At 44.6% G+C, this 13,062-nt stretch overlaps 1 protein-coding gene across 1 annotated transcript in view; it reads left to right on the plus strand.

Moving 5' to 3' along the window:
* Positions 1-845: 845 nt before the first annotated feature.
* ABCA12 (ATP binding cassette subfamily A member 12) overlaps positions 846-13,062 on the plus strand; it is an 88,938-nt gene continuing 76,721 nt past the window's right edge. The window contains exons 1-2 of the mRNA XM_009636586.2: positions 846-914; positions 5,318-5,411. Coding sequence (XP_009634881.2) covers positions 846-914; positions 5,318-5,411 — 163 coding nt within the window. The remainder of the gene's footprint in view (positions 915-5,317; positions 5,412-13,062) is intronic.

A 13,062-nucleotide genomic window follows, 5' to 3' on the forward strand; every position in this document is an offset into this window, starting at 1 on the left:
TTAACTTCCCTGGATGGGTAGGTTTAAGACATTCAAAAGTATTAAAACCCCCTAATTCCAAATTAGCAATGCCAGGAAGATGCATGCTGTGGATACTTTCTTCTTCCCAGCAGGCCGCAGCGTCTGCCCGCGTCGTAAGGGGACGTTTTTGTATTTTAACAATTAGATCAGTCCCTGGGATTTTCAATTATATATTTTTTTTTTAGCTCTTTCACTTAACTTCCCTGGATGGGTAGGTTTAAGACATTCAAAAGTATTAAAACCCCCTAATTCCAAATTAGCAATGCCAGGAAGATGCATGCTGTGGATACTTTCTTCTTCCCAGCTGTTCCATGTGAACTTGGGTAAGTTGGACTGGCCTGGCAAGCGGCCTAACTCTTTGCTGTTGATGACGCCTCTCCAGCAGAAGCGGTGTGTGGGCAGACAGGTAGTTTCATCATGGGGAGGAGGAGGAGGAGGCATGCATCACCTTTTGTTTAAGCAGAAGCATCTTTTTGGAATGCTATCCACTTTATCGGTTAGGGCTTGAACAAGGAGCAGCCAGGAGAGGCTGGATATTGTAATTAACGCAAGTGGAGGCAGGCTGCTGCGTCTACCTGCCTGGAGAAGAATAACCTGTTGAATTTGCTAGGAGCTATTGCTGTGAGGACAAGATCTACGGTTACTAGGAGTACAGCAGCCACAAGTGGATGAAGTAGCTGCTTCAGAGCTATGCTGTGGGGAAGAGGCAGGGGCTTGGATACTGGACACTGGATGCCCATTTGGGTTAGAGCCTCCGCTTTTGCCTCCTAAGCCTGGGGAGGAAGAATACGCAGCCCGTTTGCTTTTGGTTGGGTCAGTGAAGGATGGCTGCGCTCTCTCAGCACTTGAGGATCCTGCTGTGGAAGAACTGGCTGAGTGTCAAGAGGCAGCCGGTGAGTGTGAAAACAGTAGTAGAGGAGGGGGACCTGGAAATCACAGGAGCTGAGAAGCAAGGGGGAGGCACTGCAGGAGAGGAAGGTCACAGCATTAAAATAGAAGTATTTTGAAGGCTGCTGATAGAGGCAGAGGAAAGAAAGGGAATGTCAAGGAAGTGAAGGTGAGTCTTGCATTGGAGCTCGTGCATGAGGGCTCAGGATTCCAGGCTGAGTACCATGGATGCCACTGTTGTTTCCTTGGGGCAGTGGTCTGTGCAAACAAAATCATGCACAAACTCATGGGCAGATCTGAAATAAAGCTGCAGTTCTGTACCTGCTCCCACGTGAGCAGACCCCTGGGATTTGGGAGTGAGGGGATGTGTGCTCTTATATAGAACCATTTGTTAAAGGATGGAGAAAGAAAGAAGTAGCTCTGAGAGATGTAGGTAGGACAGATTTCCAGTGCAGTACAGTGTGTTGCAAATCAAACGCCCCAAATGGTCTTTCTATCCAAAAGATAAATTATTGCCAGCAATGTTCTGAAAGCAATCTGAACTGCAGCAGCATCAGGGAGGCAAATGTTCCTTTGGGTGGCATTGCGTGTTCAGGCAAAGTCTGCTTAGTAGTTTTGTCCCAGGCTGGTTTCAATACAGCTGCACTGTAATTTCAGCAGAAGCATGCTGCAGGTCATGGACTTGGATCACAACCTATCCTTTTGCTAGTAATCCAAATGTGATGTTTTTTAAACTTTTTGGTTGAATGGAAGCCTTGGCAGGTGTGGAAAATGCTGACAGAAGAGAGTGCTATGGAGGGCGTGATATGAGGATGGAGTGAAAGATCTCGTATCACCACATGCTCTGCAAGGTCTGTTCTTGCCTGCCCTGTCCTGCCTCTCAGTTTTGGAGCCTGATTCAGAGAGGTGCTCAGTTCATTTGACTCCTTGTGATCCTCCATGGGAGCTGTGGACATGCTGTGCACCTCAGAGTAGAGTATCCTTCGCTGGGGCTAAGGGTACAGGAGGCTTTTTCTGAGATGCAGAGGAATCCCAGTAAATTACCTCTAATTTCTCACGAGAAATTGTAACAGCCTTGTTAAAAGCAGAAGGCTTGGGTCTCTTTCAGCTCTTTTGTACCTGGAGTAAAGGCTAACCAAAGCCCTACCATACAGTCTCACTTGCTTTAATTCTGGTTTCTTGTAGAGTTGAAACATCAATTTTGTAGAATTGAAATGTCAATTGAAATAAAAATCTGGCCACTACTGATTGCTATATGTCAGGCATTCCCTGCAGCCCTCCTTCATTTCCCTCTCTTGCTCCAAGTTAGGGAGCTTGCCCAGGCTGGAGAAGGTGCAAGGAGGTAAATCCAGATCTCTGCTCCCAACCACATCCTGATTTGTCTGTCCTCCTGCTGGTGTTTTCTACATCTGTGTAATCTGACTTTACTTATAGACCAGGCTTTTAGAAAGCTTTTTTTTTTTAGTGTGCATGTTTTGCAAGGGAAGCATTCTGTTGTGCTTCTCAGTTTCTGGTAACGAGTGAAGGTGGTTCCTGCTGCTGCTGTGGTGTTGGCTGCCCTCGCCGCGACTGACTGGTACCCCAGGGAGCCCCTGTCCTCCCCCCTGCAGTGGTGTTTTCTACATCTGTGTAATCTGACTTTACTTATAGACCAGGCTTTTAGAAAGCTTTTTTTTTTAGTGTGCATGTTTTGCAAGGGAAGCATTCTGTTGTGCTTCTCAGTTTCTGGTAACGAGTGAAGGTGGTTCCTGCTGCTGCTGTGGTGTTGGCTGCCCTCGCCGCGACTGACTGGTACCCCAGGGAGCCCCTGTCCTCCCCCCTGCAGGCTCAAGTGCTTTCCTGCTCTGTTTATCAGGCTCTCCAGGGCTGGCAAACACATTTGCTTCTGCCTTTTGCTTTACACTTTATTTCCTCTGCGAGTTCTCTGCAGGGCCCCTGGAGAGCCTGCCTCTACCTGTGCGGCGTGGGGAGAGCCACAGCTTGCTTGACTGTCAGTTTGTTGAAAACAGCTGGAGCTCTGCATCCAGGTTACTGCTGCTGAGAAAGGAATGGACATGAGTTTAGGAGGGAGGCAGCCTTCTTGGGAGCAAGGTTTGGCTTGCTTTCCAAGAGGAACTGGAGAAATCAGTGCCTCTTGCACTTCTGTGGCTTTCCATCTGTTGCTTTCTGGGCAGCTTGGTTGGTTAAACAGAGGCAGGAGGGAGAGAAAAAATGTGCCTGCGTCCAGAGATACTAAGTAAGGTCTGAGCAATTAAATTTACTTTTAGCAATGAAATAATCCAGCGACCAAAGGATTATGCAACCTACATCACAGCACAGTGCTTCATGTCCCAAGAGCCAAATTGAGGTGGGTTATGGCTCCTTTCAAGCCAACATGTTCCACCTGCAATCAGTTTGGCTGATGTGGTTGTCTTGTTTTTGTTAACTGGAAATGCCTGGGACAGTGGGAATGCTGTTATGTTGCAAGTGATGTACCCAGCTACTGTAAAATCCAATTAAGTCAAAGGACAGAGATACTAAGGGAAGAGCTGTCTGGAAAGTGGGGAGTAAAAGCACCATTTTAGCTCCAAATGTGAAGCTACAGAGATTTCCCTGAGTAGAGAGAGACAATCAGTATTCACTTCTTCCCCCAAGAATATGACAGATTGCCCTTCCTTTAGGCAGCCTCTGACTAATACCAGTTTCTGTGCTGTTACCCCATAATTTTACTTTAGCCTATGTGGTACTAAACAAGGAGGATATGTTAATAATACCATTTGCATGTGAATTAATCAGCTTAAACAGTGTGTTTGGGGACTGATTATAAGGAAAGCATGTGATATAAAAAAAATTGTAAAAAAGATCTTAGTTTCAGTGATGAATCTTGTTATAAATGGTGGTGTATATATAAAAGGCAGGAAGAGTACTGTCTGTAAAAGCTGATAATGTTGCTGAATGCTGAACTTACAGGAGTACCCTCTCTGAAGGGATGTGTGGGGAGGTGCCTTGTGGTTTCATGTCTGTCAGTTGCCTGTTTGGGGGCATGAATCTTGCTCCTACTTTCATGACTGTGTCATCTCATCAGTGATGATAGGGATGGAGTTGTTGTAAAACAACCATCTTTAAGCTGAATTGCTCTCCAGGATTTGTTTTTCTGTTTGTTTGTTTTTATGTTCCAGTAAGTGTTACAGGAAATGAAAACACTGTTATGGGCTTGGAATTACTTTGGAAAAACAGTTTTGGGTAATATGTGCTGATCGGAAAAAAGTAGCAACACAAGGATGAAAAATGGGATGATTTTGAAGAAAGACATCTTTGCAGTTTCAAAAATTGGCATGAAGATAGCACAGCAATTTTGCAGCACAGAGTAGTTTGAGCTTAACTACTGATGGATGGAAAACTCTAATGTAGTAAGCACGGCAGCAAGCTAGCCAGCTAGCGCAAAAGCAGTTGATTATTTGAATAATTGCATTTTCCTAGCTTACAGAACTCCCAGGTTTGTAGTTTTAAGACTGACTTTGGGCCTTCTACCTAGATTGGTTTACTGCATTAAATTATTAGCAGACTGTATTTTCTGCAGTCTCGTCCACTGAAATGGTTAACCGTCATGTCAGAGGCAAGAGCTCTATAAATATTCATGTGTTTTTCACCGTACTAGGCCAATTTTACATCATCTCTCTTCCATCTTGGTTATTCTATATGGACTGCTACAGTCTGGAAATGGAAAGGTGCCAGGGAGTTAGGTTGCTGGGGTCAGAAGCTGATGGGAGGGATCCTGGTGATGGGTGTTCAAATGTGATTTCTCCAGCTGACTGGTTACACAACTCCATAAACCCCTTCCTATACCATGCTTGAGCTTCACATCTTGTAAATCCTTTCTTTCAGCTCTACTGTGAGGCTCTGAGCTACTGTTTGTGGAAAACAGTGAAACTTTGGGGGGAAAAAAAATGCTGTAGACTTATCAATTCACTTGTCAAACTCTTTAATTTTGAGGTATAATAAAATCAGTCATCTTTACCCATCATTTGAGCAGTGCCATTCACTGAAAGTAAAACCAACCTTTTGCACTTTAGGTCTTTTATCTTGTTTTTATCAGTGCATCCAGAAGTCTTGTACTTCTCGGTGCCCTTTTGCTATTACATAGCAGTGCCTCAAATCTGTGTAAATGCAATCCCCCATAATTATCATCCAAACTGAAACACAGGAAGGCTTGTGTTATTTTCAGGCTTGTTATTTGCTCTTGAAATCTTACGTAGTTTTTCTTCCTGCATAGATAATACTTGGGTTTTAATAGTATGCATACCAAGACAGGTGCGATTTACAATGCATCCTATAATTCGTTTAGGGTAGTACTTCTACGTTCCAGAGCAGCTCTGAGACACATCAATACGACAAAAATAACCGATATATTTTCATTGCTGTTTTATAGGTATGGTCGTTCATTTTAATTTCCTGGCCTGTGGTTGTTTTCATAATCTTGGCCATTATCCGTCTCAAATTCCCTCCAGAACCACAGCCAAACTGTAAGTAACTGGTTTGTTTTTATGTCTTTGGGATTTAGTTCTCATTTCAGTGACTGATGTGTTAATTTGATGTGTTTCACTACTTTTACAAATTTTGTTCTTTGTAGTTTCCAGTAGAGATTTCCTAGGATGTAGCATGCTGTAAATAAAATGTTTGTGTTCCTCTGAGGTTGTTTCTGTTCATGGTTTTTTCAGATTAGTTTTATAATTAGAAAACAACTTTAAAGAACTGTCTTATCAAGATGTGCTCAGATACTGCTCTTGCAGACAGCAATATAAATTTTTGTGATAAATTGAGGGACAAACAGGCAGCTGGGGGAGATCTTAGTAAGTAAGGCTTCAGGTGGGATTACAAAGGTGAGGTAACAAACATGAGCTTGGTCAACGTGAAAGATTTTACCTTGTGTGTGCTACAGGCAAAAAGCACCTATGTAGGCAGCTTGCTACTAAGGCTCAGCTGAAGAGTGGTAACTTTTTTGGCTCCTGTCATCTGATGGTGTATGTGAGCCCTTTCTAGCGAGTCAAAGAGCAGCAGTTTTGGTGGGTGAATAGTAGGTGGTGGTTAAATGGGTGAAGAGTTTACACAAGGTGGTTTTTGCTTGGAAGCCTTGCTTCCTGGGCAGGAGAACATGTCTACATCTCAGAGCATGGGTGTGCTTGAATCTGCTCTGGAAAACTTAGACTGATTTAGCGAGTCCTTATCACCATCAGAAGCAGCATGCACCCAACCCTGGCCCCATTTGTTTGTGAAGTTATATGGTAAAACAGAGCAAGGAATGGGCAGTACAGCAGAGAGGACTGCGTGGAGAGCTATTAGTGACAGCCATTGTTTCCCAGTGCAGGGTAGGAATAGGCCCTCAAAAATTACCCCTACTAAGAGATTTGCAATATCCGATTCATAGGAGAGACACCACCATGGATGACCTGCATCAGGCTGTCATCAATTTAGCAATGAAGTCCTGGCATGGGCAATGTTGGATTTTTATATTTGTTGTAAAGAGACTGGTGCGGGGGGAGAGGAGGCCCTCTGGCAGTGGTGAGGAAGGACAAGCAGCTGGCTTCCAGAGTTTGTAGAGATCAGATGTGTAAAATGTGGTTGTGAGGGATGTATGCTTGATGACGTGTGTGTGTACTGGAAGTGTTTGACCCAGCAACACGTGTGATTCTCTGTATGTTTCTGTATGTTGTATGAGAAAGGGCCACATTTTGACAAACGCTGGATATACAGTTAGGACAGCCCTTGTCCCAAGGAGCTTGCTGCCCAATCTGACTAAAGATTTGTATACCTCATTTTGTAGACCGGGATGGAAAGCCAGAGCAAGCAACTTTCTAAAAGTATCACAGGAAGTTGTTGATGGAGAAAGACATTCTTGGTGTGTGAGGGTGATCTTTTAACCCCAAGCCCATCTGCTGTCAGCCGAAGGCCTCTTTAGGCATGTCATATGTTTTAAGTTCTCTCGAATTCCCTTGAACCAGTTGGAGCAGGCAAGACAGGACACGTTGTACTTTGTGAAAACAGATTTTGCCAAGTGTGGAAATGGCAGTCTTCCCACGCTGCTCCATCGGTTGTACTTCCTGTCCCTGATAAATCAGACAAGATGAATGTCAAGAGAGCCATTTGGATAGTAAAATATTTATTGTTTTACTCTACATGGCTCTTAGTTTGAATGTGTATTTATTTGGAGCATGTTTGCTGTGGATGGTTGCATCTCTGAATTAATGGATTGGAAGGAATGTTTTTAGGAACAGCAAAGTAGCTCCATTAGTTGTGCTTTGCAGGAAAGGGCAGTATCTTTGGACTACTTCCCTTTTCTTCCATAGATAGTTCTATTTTGCGACAAGTCTCAGTCAGTATGTGAGCAGGTGTCTGTTTCTCTTAGAAGTGGATGATAGGAACTCTTTATTGCAAGAGAGGTTTTACACTGGAAAATAAGGGTTGTGGTGTTTTCTTGTGATCCAGGTGTTCAGAGACCATCCAAGAATTCCGAGGAGATGGAGAAGAGCGTTAACCAGAGCATCAAACAGCCAGTTTCTGCTGCTTTTCTAGTTAAATAAGAATAGCCACTTGACAGTTATGCTCTTTTTTTGACAACTGGAAAAATGTGTCAACTTTTTGCTTGAAAAGCAAAAGAGAAATAATTTGGGAACCTTCTTTTCTGATAGGCAAAAAAAAAGGCGAGTGGACACAACGAGGAAAACTATTATGGGGTGGGGGTTCTTTGTTCATTTTGGACAGGAATAAAGTCCACTTTATGCTGAGTTCCAGTGCCTGCCTTAAAAGACACAATCATTAAGCAGTGACAAGAAGCTGTTTCCAGTTCTGCTGTCAAGAGGTTATTGCAGGTAGACTAAAGTCAGGAATCACAGAATCAATGGCACCGAGATAGAATAAGCTACTTGGATGCTGAGTCTTGAAGCCTTAGAGATAACCCCACAGAAGATCTCAGTCTGTAAGCTTATCTCATGTATTCAGGACCACAGAAATATAATGAAATCTATTATTTGCTCAATTAAAACAGCTGAAATTTGAGGCAGTAAGTTCTCCTGAAGGATATTTAATACACATTCAGTAGATTGAGGATCATGTGGAGGAATTACCTAGCAAACATCAGTCATGAATGAACAAGTGGCAAGAGCCTCCTGGAAAAGCAAGTTGCTTGCTTTGGATTATGTTGTGTAGCACCTAATGCAAAGGGAACTTGTGCCAGGCTGAACTTCGAAGGGAAATGACATGCCAAATAAATGTCACCAGTCAAGAGGGTGCTCATAGGAAGACTAAGAACTGAGGAAAACAAGGAGCTGAAATTCATCCGACATATAATTTTCTTCACAACTAAAGCATCTAGTATCTAAGAGGAAAAAAACCCACTTCTCTTCTTTCTTCCAGGCATCTGTTTGATGATTTATTACCAGGTCAGCAGAGATTATTGTCAGGAGAAATGAAAAAGATTTCTCTTTCTCTGCATACCCAGTTCCTGTGATGATCTGAGAGTCTAACCACACCAAATCCCCATCCAACTTACTTTGCACGTTGCAGTTGTGGCTTGTTGACCTTTATATTACAGCCCTTGTATTTGCTAGAAGGTATCGGGATGTGTTTTGCAGCATCCATGTGGAATAGTAAACTCTGGATTGGAAGCCTACAGCATGAAAGCCAGTGAAGTGCGTTTGATGGTATCTTCCAGTTTTTTGTGCCTGTATCATCTGTTTTCTAGAGAAGGGACAAAAGTCCCTTTCTGTCACTGTGGGTTTTTGCCAGGTATGGAAATTGTGTATGAGATACAATCTGTCCCTGAGGGCTCAACCCACAGAGTCTTCAGAGAAGCCCAATTACACTCCTTGCTTTAACTAGCACTGTCACACCCTGTCACGCCCTCCCCACCCGCGTTCTTCCTTTTCTGGTCTCCTTCTTTCCCTTCCTGTCACTTTGACCTCCTCGTTATTCCCTATAGAAGCTCTCTTGGGTGTGGTTAGTCATCCACTCATTCGGAAACCCTCCTCTTTAGTGCTGTGGAGAAGATGTGGTAGAAACCTTGCCCTCCTGTGAGACCCGGAGCTCTGCTCCCCCGGCTTTCCAAGGGATGGCCAGTGGGCTGTGAAAGCCATGCCTCATGCACAGTTATTTATCCTTCTTCATAGAAAGAAGCTGTGCTCCTGGGTATGGTCTTAAAATCCACCAAATTCTTTCTGTCAGGGAATTCGTTGCCTGAACCCTTCTCAGCGAAGCACATCTTATCCTTCACCTCTGCCCAGAATTTCCTCACCCCCGTGGAGATGCCTGCAGGGTGTATTGCATTCACTCAGAGATACTCGGCATAGGCTCAGTAGCAGAGTGCTCTGCAAGGCTGTGTCTTTGCAGCCAATATTGTCGGGGAATATCATAGTAGGTGAGCACTAGACTGTTTGCCAGTACCAGCATAGCTGGTTAGGTCTAGTTTAGAGCCAGAGCTGTGTGGCTCCAGTGCTACTTGGGAGAGGTCCCAGGATAGGAGGATCTTTGACCTATACTCCATTCAGTCTTACTGTGATCAGCAGCTAGGATTTGAGCCGGTCCAGAATTGGTTGGAAAAATCAGTGTGAATCACGGAGCACAGATCTGAGATGCCTTAGGAGAGAAGGCTGTGGCTTCTTGTACCTGCAGACAGAGCTTTCCTGCGCTTCTGTGCTGAGCACAATTACCATGCTAGAGCTAACTGAGGCATGAGTTACCCTGGTCAGGGCAGTGTCAGAAAAGGAGGCAGGGTATTCTCTATAGCTTAGAAGGAAAGGATAAATGCAGATAGCATCCCCTTTCCCATACCGCTGGGAAAGGGGGTGAGGCAGCTGGTTGTGATGGGTGCGAGGTGTGTGCTCTGCCAAGTGCGTGGAGGGCAGTGCCCATCGCCCGCTCTCCTTATCACCCACGCCTGTCTCAGCCCCTGTTGCAGCAGTGTTCTCGTAGATGAGTTCAGCGGCCTCCTGCCTTGTAGGTCTGTGTAACTAAAGGACCTCAAACTGCTTTTAGCTCTGGCAGTTCCCTGCTGCAATCCCAGCATGTTGCTCTGCTGCAGAAACCTTAAACTAACTTTGCCGCACAGTTAACAGAGAAAGACCTTGAGCTGGGTTAATTCTTAATGTGAGTGAAGGCTGTGGCTGCCAGGACGTGTGTGAGGGCAGATGGCATGGAGCAAGGTGGGCCACAGCACTATCCTTCCTCTGATACACCATCCTGGAGGTGAGAAGGCTCTGAAAAGATGCTTGTGCTTTAAAGGAATTTGCTTCAAAGTTGGAGGGACTTGAACTCGTCTCTTTTCCCAGTAGTGTGGAAAAATTAATAGGTTTCCATGCTAGTTGAGATGGTGGCTCAGCTACACAGGCTGCTCCATTCATTTGGATAAGTCATGGGTATTTATGCAAGGCATAATCCAACCCCAAGGGTTCCACCTGCCCTGTGTACAGGCAAGCACACATCAGACTTCTAGCTCTCCTTCACCATTTGCCTGTGGTGGAGCAGCCCAACTCCTCATTTTCCTTTACACTGCTTCATTTTCCTCTCCTTTTCTGTCACTTCCCTCCTCTTTTCCAGACAGCCCAATGGCAGATTTTTGTCTGGGCTCAACTGTGGTGTGATGAGCAAAATAGCCTCACCAGACCCCTCCTTGCCTTGGTATGAACTTCGGTTTGTTTCATTTTGTTGTGCTGCTGTTGTGCCAGGGAGCAGACTGTGGTATAATGCTCTGTTTCACTGAAACAATGCTGAAGGTGGGTATGAATTGTATTAGTTATCCCCACATTTGCTGGAATAGACATATACACTGATCTCCTTATGTACACAAGCAGTGCCCAGCCATACAGTTCCCTGTGACTTGCCCAAGCTTTCACTCACCTGGGAGACCTGTAGCCTAAACAGAGCGCTGTCATGTTTGTAATGCCTCCCTTTTCATAAATCTCCATACCTCCATTTCTTTCTACGGACTCTCCCGCCTTGTGAGGTGTGACTGAAGGATGTTTAGAGTTGGAGACGGGAACTCCTGAGTTACCAGTATTTTTTTTTTTTTTCCTCCCAACTGAATTACGTCAGGGCCTGGGGGCAGTCACTTAATTCTAATTGCCTTCCTCAAGCATCTGAATCCAGATGCTGGGACCTAGAAGTGCAGAAGGATTTTTTCAAAGGTACTGAACAATTTGTCTTGGACTGAGGTCAGCAGATGTTGATGTCTGTGTTTCTGGAAGGGAGGTCACTTGTTTAAAAAAATCTAAACCTGGGCTCTGGAGACTACCTGGAGGTGCTCAGCACTGAAAGACATTGGTTTAGTAAACACAGCTTTTGTGCAGATTTTTTTTCAAGAGTCTAGATACGGATTTCATCTTTTAGGTTCCAGCTTCTTGCTGGGAAATGTTCTGACTCTCTTCTTAGGTCCTGTTTGTGCAGTGCCCTGCTGCTCATACAGACAAGAACAAGTTGGCTGTGTTACAACAAGACCAAGTTAGCCTTGTCTGCATCAAATATTGCTTAAAAAAGCCCTTTAGGAAAAGGGCTAGTGTACAGTTCCTCCTCTCTTTTGGTGTGTTTGTGCTTCAGGCAGTGGAGCATCCCTCCACAACACAGTCAACCTCCAGTGTGATTCTCCCCATTCTGCCCCGCGGTGCAGACAGACATCAGCTCTGTCATTTCCCCATCTTGACCTGAATTTGCAATACCTCTTAGAAGGTTTCAATCTCCCCTCCTTTGTTCTTGTGTTTGGTTTGGGGGTTCTTTCTCCTTCCTTTATGCCTGCTTTTTCTCCTGCTTCTTTGCAATTTTTATGCTCTCTGGTCTTTATGATCTCTCTCCCTGATCAGTACGTGAACCCAATGCATTCAAAGTCAGGTGCTGATTTTTAATTTATTAAATAAGGGGGTGGAAGGTGAAGGTCTGTGGGCGAACAAAACTAGCTCATCTAGTCCTAATAAGCATGGAAGTAGATGCTGTCTGCTCTGGGCTGGCAGTCTCACTTGCAGAGCCTGAAATGCTTGAGGGAGGAATTGGGCAATGAAATTCCTCCTCCATTGAGGCCACCAGCGCAGGGAGGAGTCTTGTAGTGAGTTGTCTGCTGCTTCAATCTCATTACTGTAGGCAGACAACTGAGGACGTCATGTTATTGGGACACTCAAGAGAACAAGGATGCTATTGTTGGAAAGATGAAAAACGCAAGCTCTTGAATCTCAGCTAGCCACACTAGGTGTCTGGGGAGTTGAATGGCATTATTTGGCATCCTGCTGGACTTGCATTTTGAAAAATAGTGAGCCAAGTAATGGGTGTATGACTGGCAAATCAGGGTAGGCTGTGTGGTACACAGGTAAACTGGCATATGTGTAATAGCTGCTCACAACATATTTTTGTTACCTAATGATTTGTATGGGGAAATTAAAAAAAAAATCAAATTAGAGTAGCAGGAAAGAGGGCTGAGGATGACACTGCTTAAAGCATAATAGGAAGGCAATGGGGGAATGTGTGTGCTCCAGGGACAGTGAGACTTGGGCTAATACTGAATTGTTATAATTAATGGCTGTGGTGCAGGGCCCAGCTGGCAGGTTTCCCCGTGCTGCGTGCCATCCGGACCTGTGCTGGTATGTGCAGGTGGCACTCCGTGGATTTGAGCTTACCGTGTGCCACTTTGCAGCATGAACCTGTCCTAACACACAGCAGTGGTGCAGGCTCACAGGGGAACAAAAATTACTCTGGTATAATAGATATTGAGGCTGTTTGGTGTCTTGCAACTTCGGGGTGAGCTCAGGGAATCTCTTCTTTCAGTGCTGTCTGTTCAACAGGTGAAATTGCAAAGGTAAATGGTAGTTCTGCTGGCTGGCCAAAAATAGGGTGAAAGAAGTCACCTGCTAGCCCCAGAGTGGTTTTAAAAATCAGCTTTGAGATATGAAAAGCAACAGCATAGGGACAGTGCAATAGGGAGTACAATACTGAACCATTAGCTCTGATCCAGCAGAGCTCTAAGTTTGCGTTTAACTTGAAGTCTGAGTAATCCCATTAAAATCGGTAGGGCTAATCACTGCTGTGCTATGGGCTTTGGGCACACTGAACAAGATTTGGGCTGTATTGGTGGGAACTGTAATGCTCACTGTCCTCACCTCCCACCCCCACACCTTTTTTTTCTTTTTTTTTTTTTTTTTTTTC

This window comes from Egretta garzetta, unplaced genomic scaffold (genome assembly GCF_000687185.1).
Source record: "Egretta garzetta isolate BGI_Z169 unplaced genomic scaffold, ASM68718v1 scaffold230, whole genome shotgun sequence".
NCBI lineage: Eukaryota > Metazoa > Chordata > Aves > Pelecaniformes > Ardeidae > Egretta > Egretta garzetta.